Source organism: Lissotriton helveticus, chromosome 2_1 (assembly GCF_964261635.1).
Source record: "Lissotriton helveticus chromosome 2_1, aLisHel1.1, whole genome shotgun sequence".
Taxonomy (NCBI): domain Eukaryota; kingdom Metazoa; phylum Chordata; class Amphibia; order Caudata; family Salamandridae; genus Lissotriton; species Lissotriton helveticus.
The window spans coordinates 1,454,566,780-1,454,581,678 of NC_136059.1; the positions used below are offsets into that span (position 1 = coordinate 1,454,566,780).

The window sequence follows — 14,899 nt, forward strand, 5'->3', positions numbered from 1 at the left end:
AAATAATAAATGTGTCATCCGGAAGCATTTTTTTTTAACTGTCTTTTAAAAGCACACACTTCACAGCTGAGCTACGTAGCTCCTTATAACATTTCTCAAAAACAATAATTCTGTGTCGTCAGGAAGCTTCAAGTGGTTCTATTGGTTGAAGCCAATACCAGCTGCCAAGCACCTTTTCCATTTACAGATTGACCAGTTGCTCACATTTACAATTCTTTCAGATAAGCAGGCACATGGCAAGAAGGCTAGTTTAGCTATCTGCTACTCCCCCTGTTTCACAGCACAGGAGACTCCCTGCCTGACACTTCAGCTGAAGTATTTTAACTGTCAGAATGAACCATGTAGGGACGGTTGTCATTTCAAAAAATGTAGGGGTACTATTTTTGTACAATTAAAAAGGTATAGGCACGCTCTGCCCCTCAAATCACCCCCCAAGTTCGACCAACCAACAGCAGTGCTTAAAACCTTCATAAGTTTACTAGTGAAAGAAATCCTCTGCGGTTGCTAAAATTCATTCGCCACTAGATGGCGGCATCAGCCCATTAAAGCACAAATTCGATATTCTTTCTAAATAGACATCTTCCTATTTACTGCACCAGGTAAATAACGATAACACTGCGTTCGTTATTTATCGGGTGCAATAAATAGCACCTATTATGAGTGTCTGGGTAATAACAGACCGATTTGGGTGTTAAAAGCACCAAAATCTGCATAATAAGATAATTATTGTGAGGTTTTCCCCTATTAAATTTCGGCAGGTTTGTACTGCCAAAATGTAATGAGTGTTGAGGTATCAAGTCTTCTAATAATTATTGGATGCGTTAAATAACACCCAACTGGTAATTTTGACCAGTGCGAAAACAGGGTTTTAGCCACGGGTCGGAAAAATACGAAAGACTCGTAATCTCTGTCTTTTAGCAACCGAAAGGGGCCATTTGAATTGATGTTGTTAATATCACTGTAACGAAAATGCCATTTCAGAAATTCTGGGCCTCCAAGAAAGACGGTATCCGCATTCAGTCCCATTAATAGGTTTCTTAGAATACTACAAGGCTGCAAGCAAAACCAATCCAAAGAGTTGGCCAAAGGGACGTCTTTCAATTACCTAGGTGTTAACTTAAATATTAAGATCAACCTAATACAGTTAAATGAAGTATGGATATCGGGTGTGAAAATGTATGGATGGTCTAAAAATCTGAAAACGCTGCTGAACGTAGCAAGTATTTGCATTAATCCCAATTATAGAGAGAGGTAACCAGTCATGAACAGAATATATCACCTAATCTTGGACTTGAAATTTGAACATCATGATGCTCTCATAATCAACAATGTGGATTTTAATTCACACTTCATTCATACTTCTCACATGGATGAATTGCTCAGATATTGGTTGAACATCCCTCTGCAAGTTTGTCCAAAGGTCAAGCGCGGGGATAAGCTGGGAGAACACCTGGGGCCCTATTAAATATATTGCCCGCTTTCCCTGGTTGCGCCACGGCGTACCCTTAAATAGGTGCAGCGTGCACAAACAGGGGAAGTGCAGCTCATTACAGTGAATGTGCAGCGCCTTCAAGTGAAATACGCCTGCACTTTAAAAAGGGATTAGAGATTCTTTGCTTACAGGTGCAGTGAGTGACTGCACCCGCCTGCAAGGGGATGTCTGGGGGTTCCATGGACCCCCTTTTTACCCTCCAGAGGGCTGCCATCAGGGGTCGGAGTGACAGTGTGCCATCTTTTCGTACCTCACTTTCAGTGCACCTCCTGACAGCTTCTCTGCCTTTGAGTCCACGTCCATAATACGGCACCGGGGCAGAGACAAAGAATTTCCCTCAAATGTATGGGGCCAGGTCCCAATGCAAATGGGGAAATGCCCTATTGAGATAGCGCTGGCGCTTCATGTGTGCCAGCGTTAGCTGTATTACAGAAGGGGATGCACATTGTCGCCCCGGGGCACAAAAAATGGACACACATGCCCGTTGCTCCCTCCCCGGGCAATTTCTATGATAAGGCCTCTGGTAACAACCTGCAGTGGTTGCAGTGACAGGCCTGTGAACACTAAATGGTTGCTTCAGTCAAGACTCTCCTCCATCCTGGACACATATTACCGCTAAGTCAAATTCTATAATTGACTATGCCTCAAACTGTCTATCACTGTTATTATGAAAACATGATTATGGAGGTGGTAATGTGTGACAGGAAAGTTTGTACTCATTTGCTATGTGGTATTTTTTGTGGTGGTGATGTGTACTGCTGTTGTTTTTGTGCTGCATTATTGCAATGTACCTTTGTTGTATTGTACTGCAGTTATTGTGTTGCGTTTTGTATTGTTTCGTTTTTTCGTGATGTGTCCTGTTATGTTTTGTGTTTTTTATGTTGCTTTGTGCATGTTACTGCGTTATGGTCAGTGGTTTACTATTGATAAGTGAACAAAAGTTTCCATCCAAAAGAATACATGCCCTGAATGATCCTCTGACAAGCAGCCATTTGCCATTGTCTAAAGGGGTAAAATAGGGAGTTAAATCCACCATGAATACTCCAAAAGTCATATTACCTAACCACAAAAAAAGGGCAGGTGGCTTTTGAGCACCTACTCAGCCAACTGCCTTTTTGTGGTTAGGTAAAATAGCGCTAATCCAGCTAGTCAACTACTTATGATACCAAAAACTGTGGCAGAAGCTTAGTCTTAACCAGAGCCACTGGAACTGTGCGATTTTGCAGTCTCTGCATTTTCTGCATAATCATGAATTTCCTTTATTTGCCACATAATCCATCATCTGCTGCATAATCTGCAGATTTTAAGAAGAAAATATTTATTTAGGTCAAACTGATCAAAAGTAAAAAAAAACGTGGCGGCACGTGTTGCTGCACAGTAGAAGGCAATTTGCAAAAGCTGACGGGTCCCCTTTCTGTTGTTTATTGTGTATTTGGATGGTAATCTGGCATTAAGGAGGTAAAACTATTTCCCAGAGGGTGTTGACCTGTGTAAAAATGATAACAAAAGGAGGTAATAAATACTATAACAAAATGTGCTGCATAATTTGCCTTTTCCTTTGCATAATTTAGAGAACCCTGCAAAAATATATGCAGAAAGTAGTAATTGCGATTTCCGAATGCGATTCTTACTGAATCACAATTAGGAAATCGCAATTCCTAATGTACGAAAGAAGGATTTCCAGAATGGCGAGGAAGGGACCGAGAAATTTGCCAAAATACAGCAACATTTTGTTTTTTGAGGGGGAAAATGGGAAAAAAGTGCTGAAGAAGCAAGCATCTGTTTTTTCCCTGCAAATGGTACATCCTTAAAACGTTCCTTCTAATTACCGAATCGCAAATGCGATTTGGTTACGTGTCACTGAATCACAATTCGTAATTTGTACAAATCTAAAAGTATTTTTGCAGTTGGAAAATTAACTGGGCCTTTTCCGTCCGCAAATATGATGTGTACCTATGGCCCTTGATCTTCCCATTCCTCATAATTCCTGTGGCCCTGGGCTTAACTTAGCACTCTCAACTCTCACTTTATGTGATACGGTCCTTGCTCACTGCCAGAGCCATACACTTTGCGCCATCCAGAAGTCATTGAGGACGGGGCAGGCCTGACACACCGCCAGCTGCGCTCTAAAATTACACTCAAAGCTGGAGCCAGACTGTTTCTCTATCTACCTCGTGATGAGAAGCCATTCCTAAGCGGTACCAAGAATAATTAATTTGGCCATCATAGTTGGTAGAAATGAGGAAGAATGGCATCATTTGATTGGTTATTACCACCCGAGCTGTCCTCCCCGCACCACGTCATGGTTCAGGCGAGGTGATCACAGTCACAGGACCGCCCTGGATGCCAGCATTATCGCTGAAGCACTGATAGCTGGGCATAGTGTCACATCTGTGCAGCATGCTCTTATCGCTCCTTGGCAGTCAGGCAGTGATCTTCACTGAGCATCCAAGGGCAGGGCATGTAACATTCATGAAGAAGGGGGACTTAGAAAATCTCTACTGCTGTGACTTCTCTTTCTAGGCTGCAGGCGGTATACCAATGGCCCTGAAATGATTTCATCTCTCTCTGGTCACACTCTTACAGTTCTCTGTAAATGGCTTCTTCCAAGACAACACTTGCCTATATGTCAAATTCCATAACTTTTGCTCACTATAAGCTTTATCCCTCACCAGCATCCTCGTTCATGCCTTCAATAACATGACCCTACAGTCAGATACATCGGGACTCAAGGGATGGAGCAGGGACACATGCATATTAAAAACACAGAGCACTGCCAATGGGGAGCACAATCTGGATATTTTGAGTCATTGGGGAATTCCTTAACCTTATAATTGCGCTCAACCTCTATTCTCATGTTTGGGTACCAGTGGCGGCCAGTAATAGTAGAAGGGAGGGGGCAGACGGGACACACTCAAATATATACTCACAACCATGCATTTACACACACACACACACACACACACACACTCACACACACACACACACACACACACATTCATTTACAACACTAATTACTAAATTTCAAACATACATGCACACAAGCACTAAACATTAATAAGTTTTTGAAAAACACACTCACCTGCCCTGCAGCTCTGTCTCGGAAGTCCCAGGAGGTGTGGGACTGCTGCCTTCCCTCATTGGCTGACCTATCAGCCAATGAGGGAAGGAGGTAGTCCCGGCGTTGTCACAGAGTGAGATGGGGATCTGTGAAACTGCTGACCCCACTCGACCCCGGGCGCTTCAGGCCTTAAAACTGGTGCGCCCAGGTGTGGGACAATGAGTGATGCTAACCCTCGTCACTGAGGAAGAGGGTCTTAAAGACCTTTGCTGAACTGAGGAGGTCACATTCATAGGAGCTGTGACTTCCTCAGCCCAGCAAAGTTCAGCTCAAGCAGTCAGGAGCCTACACATTTAGCGCATGTCTATCTCCTGGTTGCCTGACCTGAAAATGAACAGTGTCTTTCAGTCCGACCTTTGCTCAGCCTGATAGACACTGTTCGTGAGCGGCAATGGCCCCTCATCCCCACTGGACCGTCCGTGGTAGTTGGGTACTTGTCATTTTCTTATATTATTTGTGTGGGAGTACTTTATGCCACACATATACCTCTTCATGTTGTTATCTACTTAGTATGGACATTAGAAAGTAACACACCAATCACAATTTTAATGGCATATGCGATTACATGTTATGATCAGCTATGTCTTACAGGTAATAGGAAAAAGACAGTCATTTGAAACCATTCTTAAGCGCCAAGACATCTGTGACGTGTTTGACTTCCAAACTGAAGATGACTGAATGGTGTGTAACTTGCTAGAGCTCAAACAGCTACAGCAACAAGGTGTCCCTACCATTAAAGGTGGTAAGAGACACAGGCCTGATTCAGAGTTAGGTAGACAGAGCACTCCACCATACATGTGGCAAAGTACTCTGTCTACCAAACTAACAGTTCACCCAACCTACTGAGAGCTGGTGGACTATTATGTTTCCGACTGTGGTGCCCTACACCGAGGGCCTGACAGAGTGCTGGCGCTCGGTGCCTGCAGAGAAAGGTGGTTCCTTTGAAGAACAAAGATATTCACAGGGCTAGCAGAGATCTCTTAATATCTTGAGCAGTAGTCCAGCTGGAAGGCACAGGCAATACCTCTGCCACCATGACAGATGGGGGGAGGGGGGCTGACTGCCAAATTATAAATCAGGCATTAAGTTTCATTGACTCATTTTGCTGACGAAGAAAGAACTCATGCAAATTAAATCACTGAAAATAATGCACTGAGAGCCTCTATCTCACACAGCTATCCTCACAAAGTAATATTAAATCCAAGTGCAAGAAACCAACCAAAGGTTCTGAAACGCTAAACTGAAATGCTCCCTTTTATTAAAGGTATGCTCCACTGCTTGGATGGGAGATACTCCTAATGTAAAGATGAAGTAAACTCAATGGCTTGAGAAAGCAATTACAGTATTTGACCTTCTAATGTGCAACACTTCTGCAATATCAGGGAGACGAACAAGGGCATGCTGCCAAGAACTTTGAAGAAACCAATCCATCAGGGAGTCTACTCTTGATAAGGCCACCTGACATGCATTTGCATATAGCCATGTCTGAACTGGGGTGGCAGAGTGGGCTAAAGAACGGTGATGGATTAAACCCAGATCTTTTGACTGGGTGTGAGTGTTTGATTGGTTCAGATGCTCCGTCTATCACCACCCCCTTTTGTACCGCTTTTGGCCACCATAAGTGTGGCAGGGTATGCTCAGACGTGAGTCCCTTGCTCACTTTGCCACTGGATTCAAGCAAACCGGGCTGAAGACGGCTGTAATGCCAGAAACATTCCTCGGAAGCTTGTTTCCGGTCCAGGGAAGGCATGGCTTGGCAGTTCGGGCTGGACTGTTCCCATGAGGCACAGGGTCAAGACTGATTTGCATATGGCCATGTCTGAACTGGGGTGGCAGAGTGAGCTAAAGAACGGTGATGGATTCAAACCCAGATCTTTTGACTAGGTGTGAGAGTTTGATTGGTTCAGATGCTCCGTCCATCACCACCCCCTTTTGTACCACCTGACATGCAGGAGCATCCCTTTCTGCAGAACATGAGCTGACTGATTAAGGCACATGTTTGATTCTAATTTTCTTTCTTTCTTTCTTTCTTTCTTTCTTTCTTTCTTTCTTTCTTTCTTTCTTTCTTTCTTTCTTTCTTTCTTTCTTTCTTCTGTTTCAATCCCACTGCACTAGTCTGGTGCCAGAGTGTCTAAAAGAAGTCATTATCGCGACTAGGCATGGCAGCATGTCAAAGAGTACAATGCCTGAACGCAGACCCATCGCCAAAGACCAAAGCTCGACTTTGTTGTAATTCACACCACGACATGCACAAGGGCCACGTAAACAGCTCCGCTTTGAGAAGTGGCAAGTAAATACCAGATAATGCATGTCAGGTGGCAGTGACGTATAATGACACAAGGGTTTCTACAAAATACACTACTTCCCATTTGTCCTAAATAGAACGACAAGTGGCACGCACTGCAAAGCTTAACTTGTAAGGAATGACACGCCCACCTCCTCCTTAATAAGGGAACAAATATTTATTTTAAAAAATGACTAATGGTTCAGGAATAAGAATCCACATTATGTTTTACATTTAATCCTGACTTCTTGATATGTTTGATAAGCCTGATGTTAAGAAACAAGTCTGTTTTTTTCAGAGAAGTTTTTACCCACTGACTTGCAAAAACTCGGCCCATACCTTCTTCTCAGTGAGGCTCAGCGGGTCCTCTTCCTCCCTGACATCTTCCTGCAGTCCTTTCATTGTAGTCGTCACTTCCGCCTTCAAGGCCGAGGCCTCAGGTAGAGCGCTGGAGCTGCCCACGTGTCCTACGGTTTCTCTCTCTTCTTTCCCGTGCAGAGAAGAACTGAAATCCGGCAAGAGACACACAGATTATTGACACTTAAAATCAGCAAACTAGTGATTGGCAGTATGAATGAGATACTGTATGCAGATACCAATGAACAGCGATTCAGCAGTACATGGAGTGCGATTAGAACAGGCTTAGCCAGTGAGTAGCTTGTGACCTACTGGCAGCTCTCCAGCTACCTGGAAGTAGTTCCTCAGTGTGCAGCCAGCCCTACTAAATTAGATGCTTGTGCTTCATTAAAATTAATATATGTATACAAAAATTGAAAAGTGTGTTTACACGACGAAAATGTGTGTGTTTTGAGAACTCATAACCCTATGTTTGGAGAAAAATTGTTTCATTTCCACAATATATTTAAAGCTGATAATTGAGTGATAAATTGATTGGCACTGGAGAGGCGTATTACTAGTATTCTTTCCTTGGCTGCTGTTATGTACAACCCTTATGCCAAATTTATAAAATCTTTCTTATGTTACTGCAGGCAATCCTGGCTGAGGCACTAAGGGAGCGCTGCTGGTAGGCTTGCACACGGTGGCCAATAACTAAGGGCTAGATGTAGGTCGGTCGGTAACGGCCGAAAATCTGTATTTTCGGCCGTTACCGACCGGTAAATCTGATTTGGTATGTAGGGCCCAGTATTTTACAGAATCGGTAAATTTACCGATCGGTAAATTTACTGAATCTGTAAAATACCGAATCGGTATTCATACCTATTCGGTATTTGTGATATGTAGGTGGGTCTCTTCTGAGTCCCACAACCCTTACCGATTCGGTATTTTACCATCAAATATATTTGATGGTAAAATACCGATTCAGGTGTGCATGCACATGTGTGCGTGCACACCTGTGCCATATGACAGGCAGACCTGCCCTTAGGGCAGGTATGCCTGCCACATGGCCCCCGAATCTTTTTTGGGGGTGCTAGAGGGTGTCAAAGTGACACCCCCTGCACCCTTGTCAAAATCTGTATTTACCGATTCGGTAAATACCGACCGGTAATGCCCCATTCATTCCTATGGGCTTCAAAGCCCATAGGAATGAATGGGGCATTACCGGTCGGTATTTACCGAATCGGTAAATACAGATATTTACCGATTCGGTAAAAGGAACATCTGGATGTTCCTACATCTCCACCCCTTAGATTTACCGATTTTTAATTACCGAATCGGTATGATTCGGTAATTAAAAATCGGTAAATCTATTTTACCTACATCGGGCCCGTAATCTTTTCTGATATGGTCACGATTATACCACTAATATTATTGGCAGCGGTGGATGATTTTCACTTAATATAAGGTGCTCTTTTTACAGAAAAGGTTGCTGAACCCTGGATTAGAGCAAGGGAAGAAGGTAATGTAGAGTTCAGAATCGCATAATGCAATACGGGTTCCCGGTTATCAGACTCTCAACACATGGTCCACAAATGTCCCCCAACTGTGGAATATTGACACCTGAAACTTGGACCATCTGGACTGACTTTCTGATGTGGCGAGCCCTCAAATTACTCGCAACTCGTCGATTGAGCTTGAGCCCCCCAAGTCGCTCTGATCTTAACATGCCTCCTCTGCCCGCGGGAGGCAGGTCTTCTCAGAGCTTTGGATGTGACAAACCTCAACCAACAGTGATAGCCTCATGGAATGTTGTGGGTCTGGCAAGTAAGCTGGGTAGCCCGGACTGGGCTAATTTCATTGATGGCTATGCAGTCATCTGCCTGCAAGAGACCTGGCTAAAAGACCTGGACTTTATGGATGGATACACTACATACTTCACACTAGCCATTGCAGGCTCAATGGGCCGGGCTAAGGAGTGCTTGTTACTTTTATTTCCTTCAGCTTCCCTGCCCAGGCATTGTGGTCGCTCTGTGACTCTGTGTACTATCAGATGGTTTTGCTCCAGTGTCAATCAACTTGCCTGTTGTTGGCTAATCTGTATAACAATGTGTTTGACACCTCTAGTATCGATTTTGTAGGCTCGCTGTCAGAGGATAACGAAAAATGTATGAGCAACATTCAAGGGGATTATGCTGTGATACTTCTGGGGGACTTTAATATGAGGAATTGTCAGTTCTCTGCTGTCAGCGTCTGTGGTATGGTGGATGACTCAAGGGACCCTCTTACCCACTTTGTTCCCTGCCATTAGGGGGATGCACTCAATAACCTGTTGGCCAAAATTAATTTAGTTTTCTCTTATGACACCTTAAGCTCAGAAACCAGTAGCCACACTCATGTATGTTGTATGGGGCACCCCGAGTCATATAGATTGCATTCTTTTTTTCCGACTTTGAGGCAATGGTTGCTGGAATATAGCCTTGCAGACTCTCCACTGAGTGACCATAGTCTGTTGGCCCTTTCGCTGCACACCTTGTTAAGGCTGTTGCAAACTATCCGGTCCCATTATGATTTCCTAGGAATCGTGGGGTGGTCAAGAGCTGGGAAAAGATTGATGAAACTGCCTTTCTAACCCAGCTTGTGGTCTCTTCGATACCAGATTTTCTTAACTTTGTAGTTGACAACTACAATAAGGGTGGTGGCCGGGAGCTTCAGGAGAGCTTCAATAGAATTTGCAGTGCGGCCTATGATCTGTTATTGTTCCCAGTTAAGCCGGGTAACAGACCCCCCTTCAAATGGTTTGATTGTGACTGTACAAGGAGCACAATCAGCTGCTCATTGCCCTTAACAGGAACCCTTGAGATCAAGAAGTGGTCAGAAATTGCAGGTCCAAATACAAGATTTCCCACAGAGCCAGGAAGATTGCCATTAGAGAATAAGCATTTTCCTCTCTGCTACAAGCAAGTGGGGTAAGGGACATGAAGGCCCTCTGGGCAGTAGACAATCACAACTATCTTGAGAAAGCCAATAGCCCTGACATCGACACTGTGATCCCCTGATCTTTGGGTTGCCCACTTTAGAAGCTTTATGAGGGTCCTGCCATGGAGAACTCAGACCGTTCTATTAAAGACCTAGCTGGGCTGACTTTAGGTTCCCTATGCATTCTTAGTCATCACTGTTATCCCTGGCTGCCCGAGATAGAACTGAGTGAGGTTGTTCTGGCAATAGCCAGCTGCCTGGCCGGGCGTGCTCCAGGCTCAGATCAATCGATCAGACAATTGTAGAGCTCACTACTCACCTGTGAGGGTCTCAAGGCGCTGAGGGGAGGGGTGCTGCTACTGCTCTAACAGCCAGGTATTGAGCAGCCTCCTGAAGGTTAGAAGGTCGTGGGTCTGCCGCAGGTGGATGGGGAGGGTGTAAATGTAAAATGTAAATGTGGGTGTACTTGTAAAGCGCACTGCGACTCCAAGGAGTATCCTGGCGCTGAAGACCGCTGGGGTACCCGTCCTGGTTTTCCCTGTGAGATGGTCCCTTTCTGGGTATCTCCAAGGTGAAACCAGGCATCCCCGGCGTCTGTGGGGGGGCCGTTGTAGAGATGAGGCAAGATTAATGCCCAGAGTTGCCGAGTGTGCTCCCTGGTTAGAGTAGGCACCGAGGAGAGAATTATCGAGTCCGTTTTGACCCTGGTCCACGACCCTGCCGCGTCTGGAATTGAACCCTAGTCCCAGGCTGTTATCTGCTTACGGGTCTGCCGCCTCTAACCAGTGGGCCACACCACTCCACTTGTTCCAGGTCTTGGCTGCGAGGTGGCTGAACCAGCTACCGCCGGTTGACGCTCTTCAGATGCGGGGGACGGTAGCGAGGGCGGCGGAGCCGAGCTGGCGGTTCGAGGTGTAGAAGGTGAGTCGTCTGTTGAGGTATGCTGGTCCGGTTATGTGGAGTGCCTTGTGTGCGTGGGTGAGGAGTTTGAAGGTGATCCTCTTGTTGACGGGGAGCCAGTGCAGGTCTCTCAGGTGGGGGGGTGATGTGGCTGTGGCGAGGGATGGCGTGGATCAGGCATGCAGAGACGTTCTGTATATGTTGTAGTCGTTTCAGGAGTTTGGCCGAGGCTCCTGCATAGTGGGCATTTCCGTAGTCCAGTCTGCTGCTAAAAATGGCCTGGGAGACTGTTCTTCTTGTTTTGGTGGGGATCCATTTGCAGATCTTCTGGAGCATGCGTAGGGTGTTGAAGCAGGAGGATGAGATGGCGTTGACTTGCTTGGTCATGGAGAGTGTTGAGTTAAGGATGAACTCCAGGTTGCGTGTGTGGTCGGAAGGTCTAGGTGCTGTTCCCAGTGTAATCGGCCACCAGCAGTCGTCCCAGGCTGAGGGGGTGGGGCCGAGGATGAGGACCTCCATTTTGTCTGAGTTTAGTTTCAGTCGGCTGTTCTTCATCCACTCGGCGATGGCCTTCATTCCTTTGTGGAGGTTGGTTTTGGAGGTTAGGAGGTCCTTGGTGAGGGAGATGATTAGCTGGGTGTTGTCGGCGTAGGAGATGATGTTGAGGTCGTGCAATCGGGCTATGTGGGCAAGTGGTGCCATGTAGACGTTGAACAGATGGAAAACCTTCAGAAATGTTTAAAGCAAACACTCCATTATGGGCACCCCTCTTGTCCAATGTCCTCAATGTAGACTTTGCGACTGGCCCGTCTAAAGTTGGTCTGATGCTTCTATTTTCCCAATATTTAAAAAGGGCTCCATAATGCTACCAGCCCATATTTTGATAAGCTCAACCGCCAAAATTATGGGATGAATTTTGCTTTACCGCCTCTAGACATGGACTGACAAATAAATTGTGCTTTCAGAGGTCCAATCTGGCTTTTGTCTGGGTTTATGCACTGTGGAGCAGTACTTCAGTTTATATCTGTTTATAAGTAAATACACTGTGGCTAGGAAGGGCAACCTGTATCTGGCCTTTATGGCCTTGAGCACTGCCCTTGACTCTGTCAACAGGTCCAAGCTATGGAGCATACTGACTGATATGGGGGTCGACCAGTACATTGTCAATTTCCTTAGAGAGCTTCATAATGAGGTCACCGCCAGTGTGAGATATGGCCCGGGGGAGAGACAACTTCAGCCTTTAACCTGGCGAGAGGCGTACGTCAGGGCTTTGCTTTGGCCCCATTCTTATTCTAACTGTATATTAATGGCCTGGAGGAGAATCTGCTTGATCTCAGGGCTGACTGCCCCCGCATAGGTGACCACAGTGTTTCCATGTTAATCTATGCCGATGACACTGTCCTAATGGCCAAGACAGCAATCAGTTTACAATGCTTGCTTGACCGCTTTTGCCAGTTCATGTCTAGCTTAGAGTTAAGGGGCGATCAGGCTAACACACATATTATGATCTCTTGTGTAAAGAAAAAGGACAGCACCAGGGCTGGTACCACCGTCCCCCCTGCCAAACAGCTGGACTTCTCTCTTTGGCCTCTCTGGGATGATTAAGCCCTGCATGTGTAAGAAAATCCCCACTGACGCATGACGTGTAAGTTTAAAGCCAGCCCGTCTGACACTCCCAGAGCTGGCTTCTAAGATGCAATCGCATCTAAGGGGCGAGTGAGGGGATCCCGATGGTGCAAGCCACCTTTCGTGATGTCACTTCCTGTTGTGACGTCACTTCCGGTGAAAGCGCCCCCCAACTTCTTTTTTTAGGACTTGTGCCCTGGACAGCTCTGCCTTTCTAGTTAACAACTCTAGGTTTAGCACTGTGCCTTTGTTTTCATACATGCGTATCCCCTTTGAAATTCACTTAGCATGGGGTCCCCTAAAGACTAGTAGAGCCTCGGTTTTCTCCAAAGCTGTTGAGGCTCTTCTGAACTTTAACCACAGATTGGGCTAAAAGCCAGTCAAGAAACTTGTGACCCTCTACATTGCTAAATGCTGTGCTGTTGCCTCCTATAGGGCGGGGCTGTGGGATATTAATGATCAGCGTAGTCTGAAAGTAATTAAGAATGGTTTTTATAAAAAAGTTACTATCTGTCCCCAGAAGTACCAGCTCCTTTATATGCCAATGTGAGGTCGGGATTGGGTACATAAATGATTTCATAATGCTGCAACCACTCCTCCTAGGGCTTAGAATCTGGTCCAAGACCTAGCGTCTTTCAACAGGGCCGTGCTCGCTGACTCTCTGAAACTTGATCGAGGCCTGATAATTCCCTGGATAATGTATATTTGCAATACCTGCCTAAGTTTGGGACGCAAATACCTGTTTACTTCCCCAGTAGTACAGCAGTTGCCTCCCCTCACTTCCCTAAAGCACACATTTTTGGGCAGCTGAAATAATGAGAGATTTCGGAGAATGGTTGATATGCCCATGATTGAAACATATATGCAGATCTGTACAAATACAGGCACTGAACCCTACCTAACCTGGGTGTGTAATCAGCACCTTCGATTCTTGTTGGTTAGACTCAGATTGTGCACAGTGCATTTTTTGTCTGCTTTTCCTCATCAGGGCTCTTATTTCCAAGGCCATCCTGCCTGTCCCTGTGAAGATCACTCAGCACAAAGCATGATCTACTTTGTTTTTCTGTAAATTGTACACATCCCTGAGGATGCACTATCTGTTTTTTTTAAGGAAGCGAATATTCAATATTGCAAAGCAGCTTTTAATTATTTGCAGACCCGTTCTATCATGAAAATCTGTTTTTTAACTGTCACTTTCATTCAACGTGCTATAAAGCAGAGGGTGATGCTGATTACTTAGAAATTGATGTACTCTTTATCTGTTTGTATTTGTATGGGTCTCTCACTTTTTATGATTATTTGTAATCAATGGTTGTTTTGTACTGCCTTTTGCCTGAAATTCGCTTGTTGTGCCATCCTATTGCGGTTTGCTTTTAAGGTTTATGGTTTTATTGCTTTTATACTTTTATGGTCAAGCTAGACCGAATAAAGTTGTTCTGACTGACTGACAACGGAAGGGAACTGACTTAGTCGTGCTTTACAGTTTTGCAAAGCAGTCTTTTCAAAATCACATTTGACAGTGGGCATCTCATTTCTGTCATCTTTGCTTGAAATTCTCTGCTCTTCACTTACTGTTCTGTAACTTTTCTGTGGGGGAGGGAGAGAACAATTATAACTCACCTACAAAGTTTTGATCATGGAAGATGTGAAAAAGCATAATATACATGGAAACTCTCAACTCGCTACATGAAAGATGTCCTGCTGAGAAGAATATTGAGAGTGCTTCCCAAAGAGGGTTTGCCAGACAGCTGCGTTATATAGAATGGTATGCAAATTAATTCTGTGCTATATTATTTTTTTCAGTAAAACTGGCTGTGGAAACTTGGTGCCCATTTCAATGGTAAATGTGTGGTCAGTGGAAGACAATGCACTATACGCAATGCTTTAGTTACAATAAAAATATCACCCCCCCTCTTGTCCAGTAAAGGTAGGTGGGTCATGAATATTTGTCATTTTAAAAAGCGGGTCGTGGTTATAAGAGGTTTGGGAACCAGTGCGGTTATCGAATGTGCACGCGCTACTCAATTTGGCTCTATTACTGTATTTTCAAGTTCTGGCTCTCATGCGACTAGATTAGGCTTCGTTTATGATGAGGGACCCAGGCCCTAGTGAAAGTTTATTTCTGTTGGTAAAATGCAAGGAGCCTGGAGGAGACCCACAG

The 14,899-nt window shown here is 45.0% G+C and overlaps 1 protein-coding gene across 5 annotated transcripts in view; it reads right to left on the bottom strand.

Moving 5' to 3' along the window:
• SHROOM3 (shroom family member 3) overlaps positions 1-14,899 on the bottom strand; it is a 387,668-nt gene that overhangs the window by 37,699 nt on the left and 335,070 nt on the right. For all 5 annotated transcript variants that reach the window (XM_078676384.1, XM_078676383.1, XM_078676381.1 and 2 more), the window contains one exon: positions 7,237-7,402. In XM_078676384.1, the coding sequence (XP_078532510.1) occupies positions 7,237-7,402 (166 nt within the window). The remainder of the gene's footprint in view (positions 1-7,236; positions 7,403-14,899) is intronic.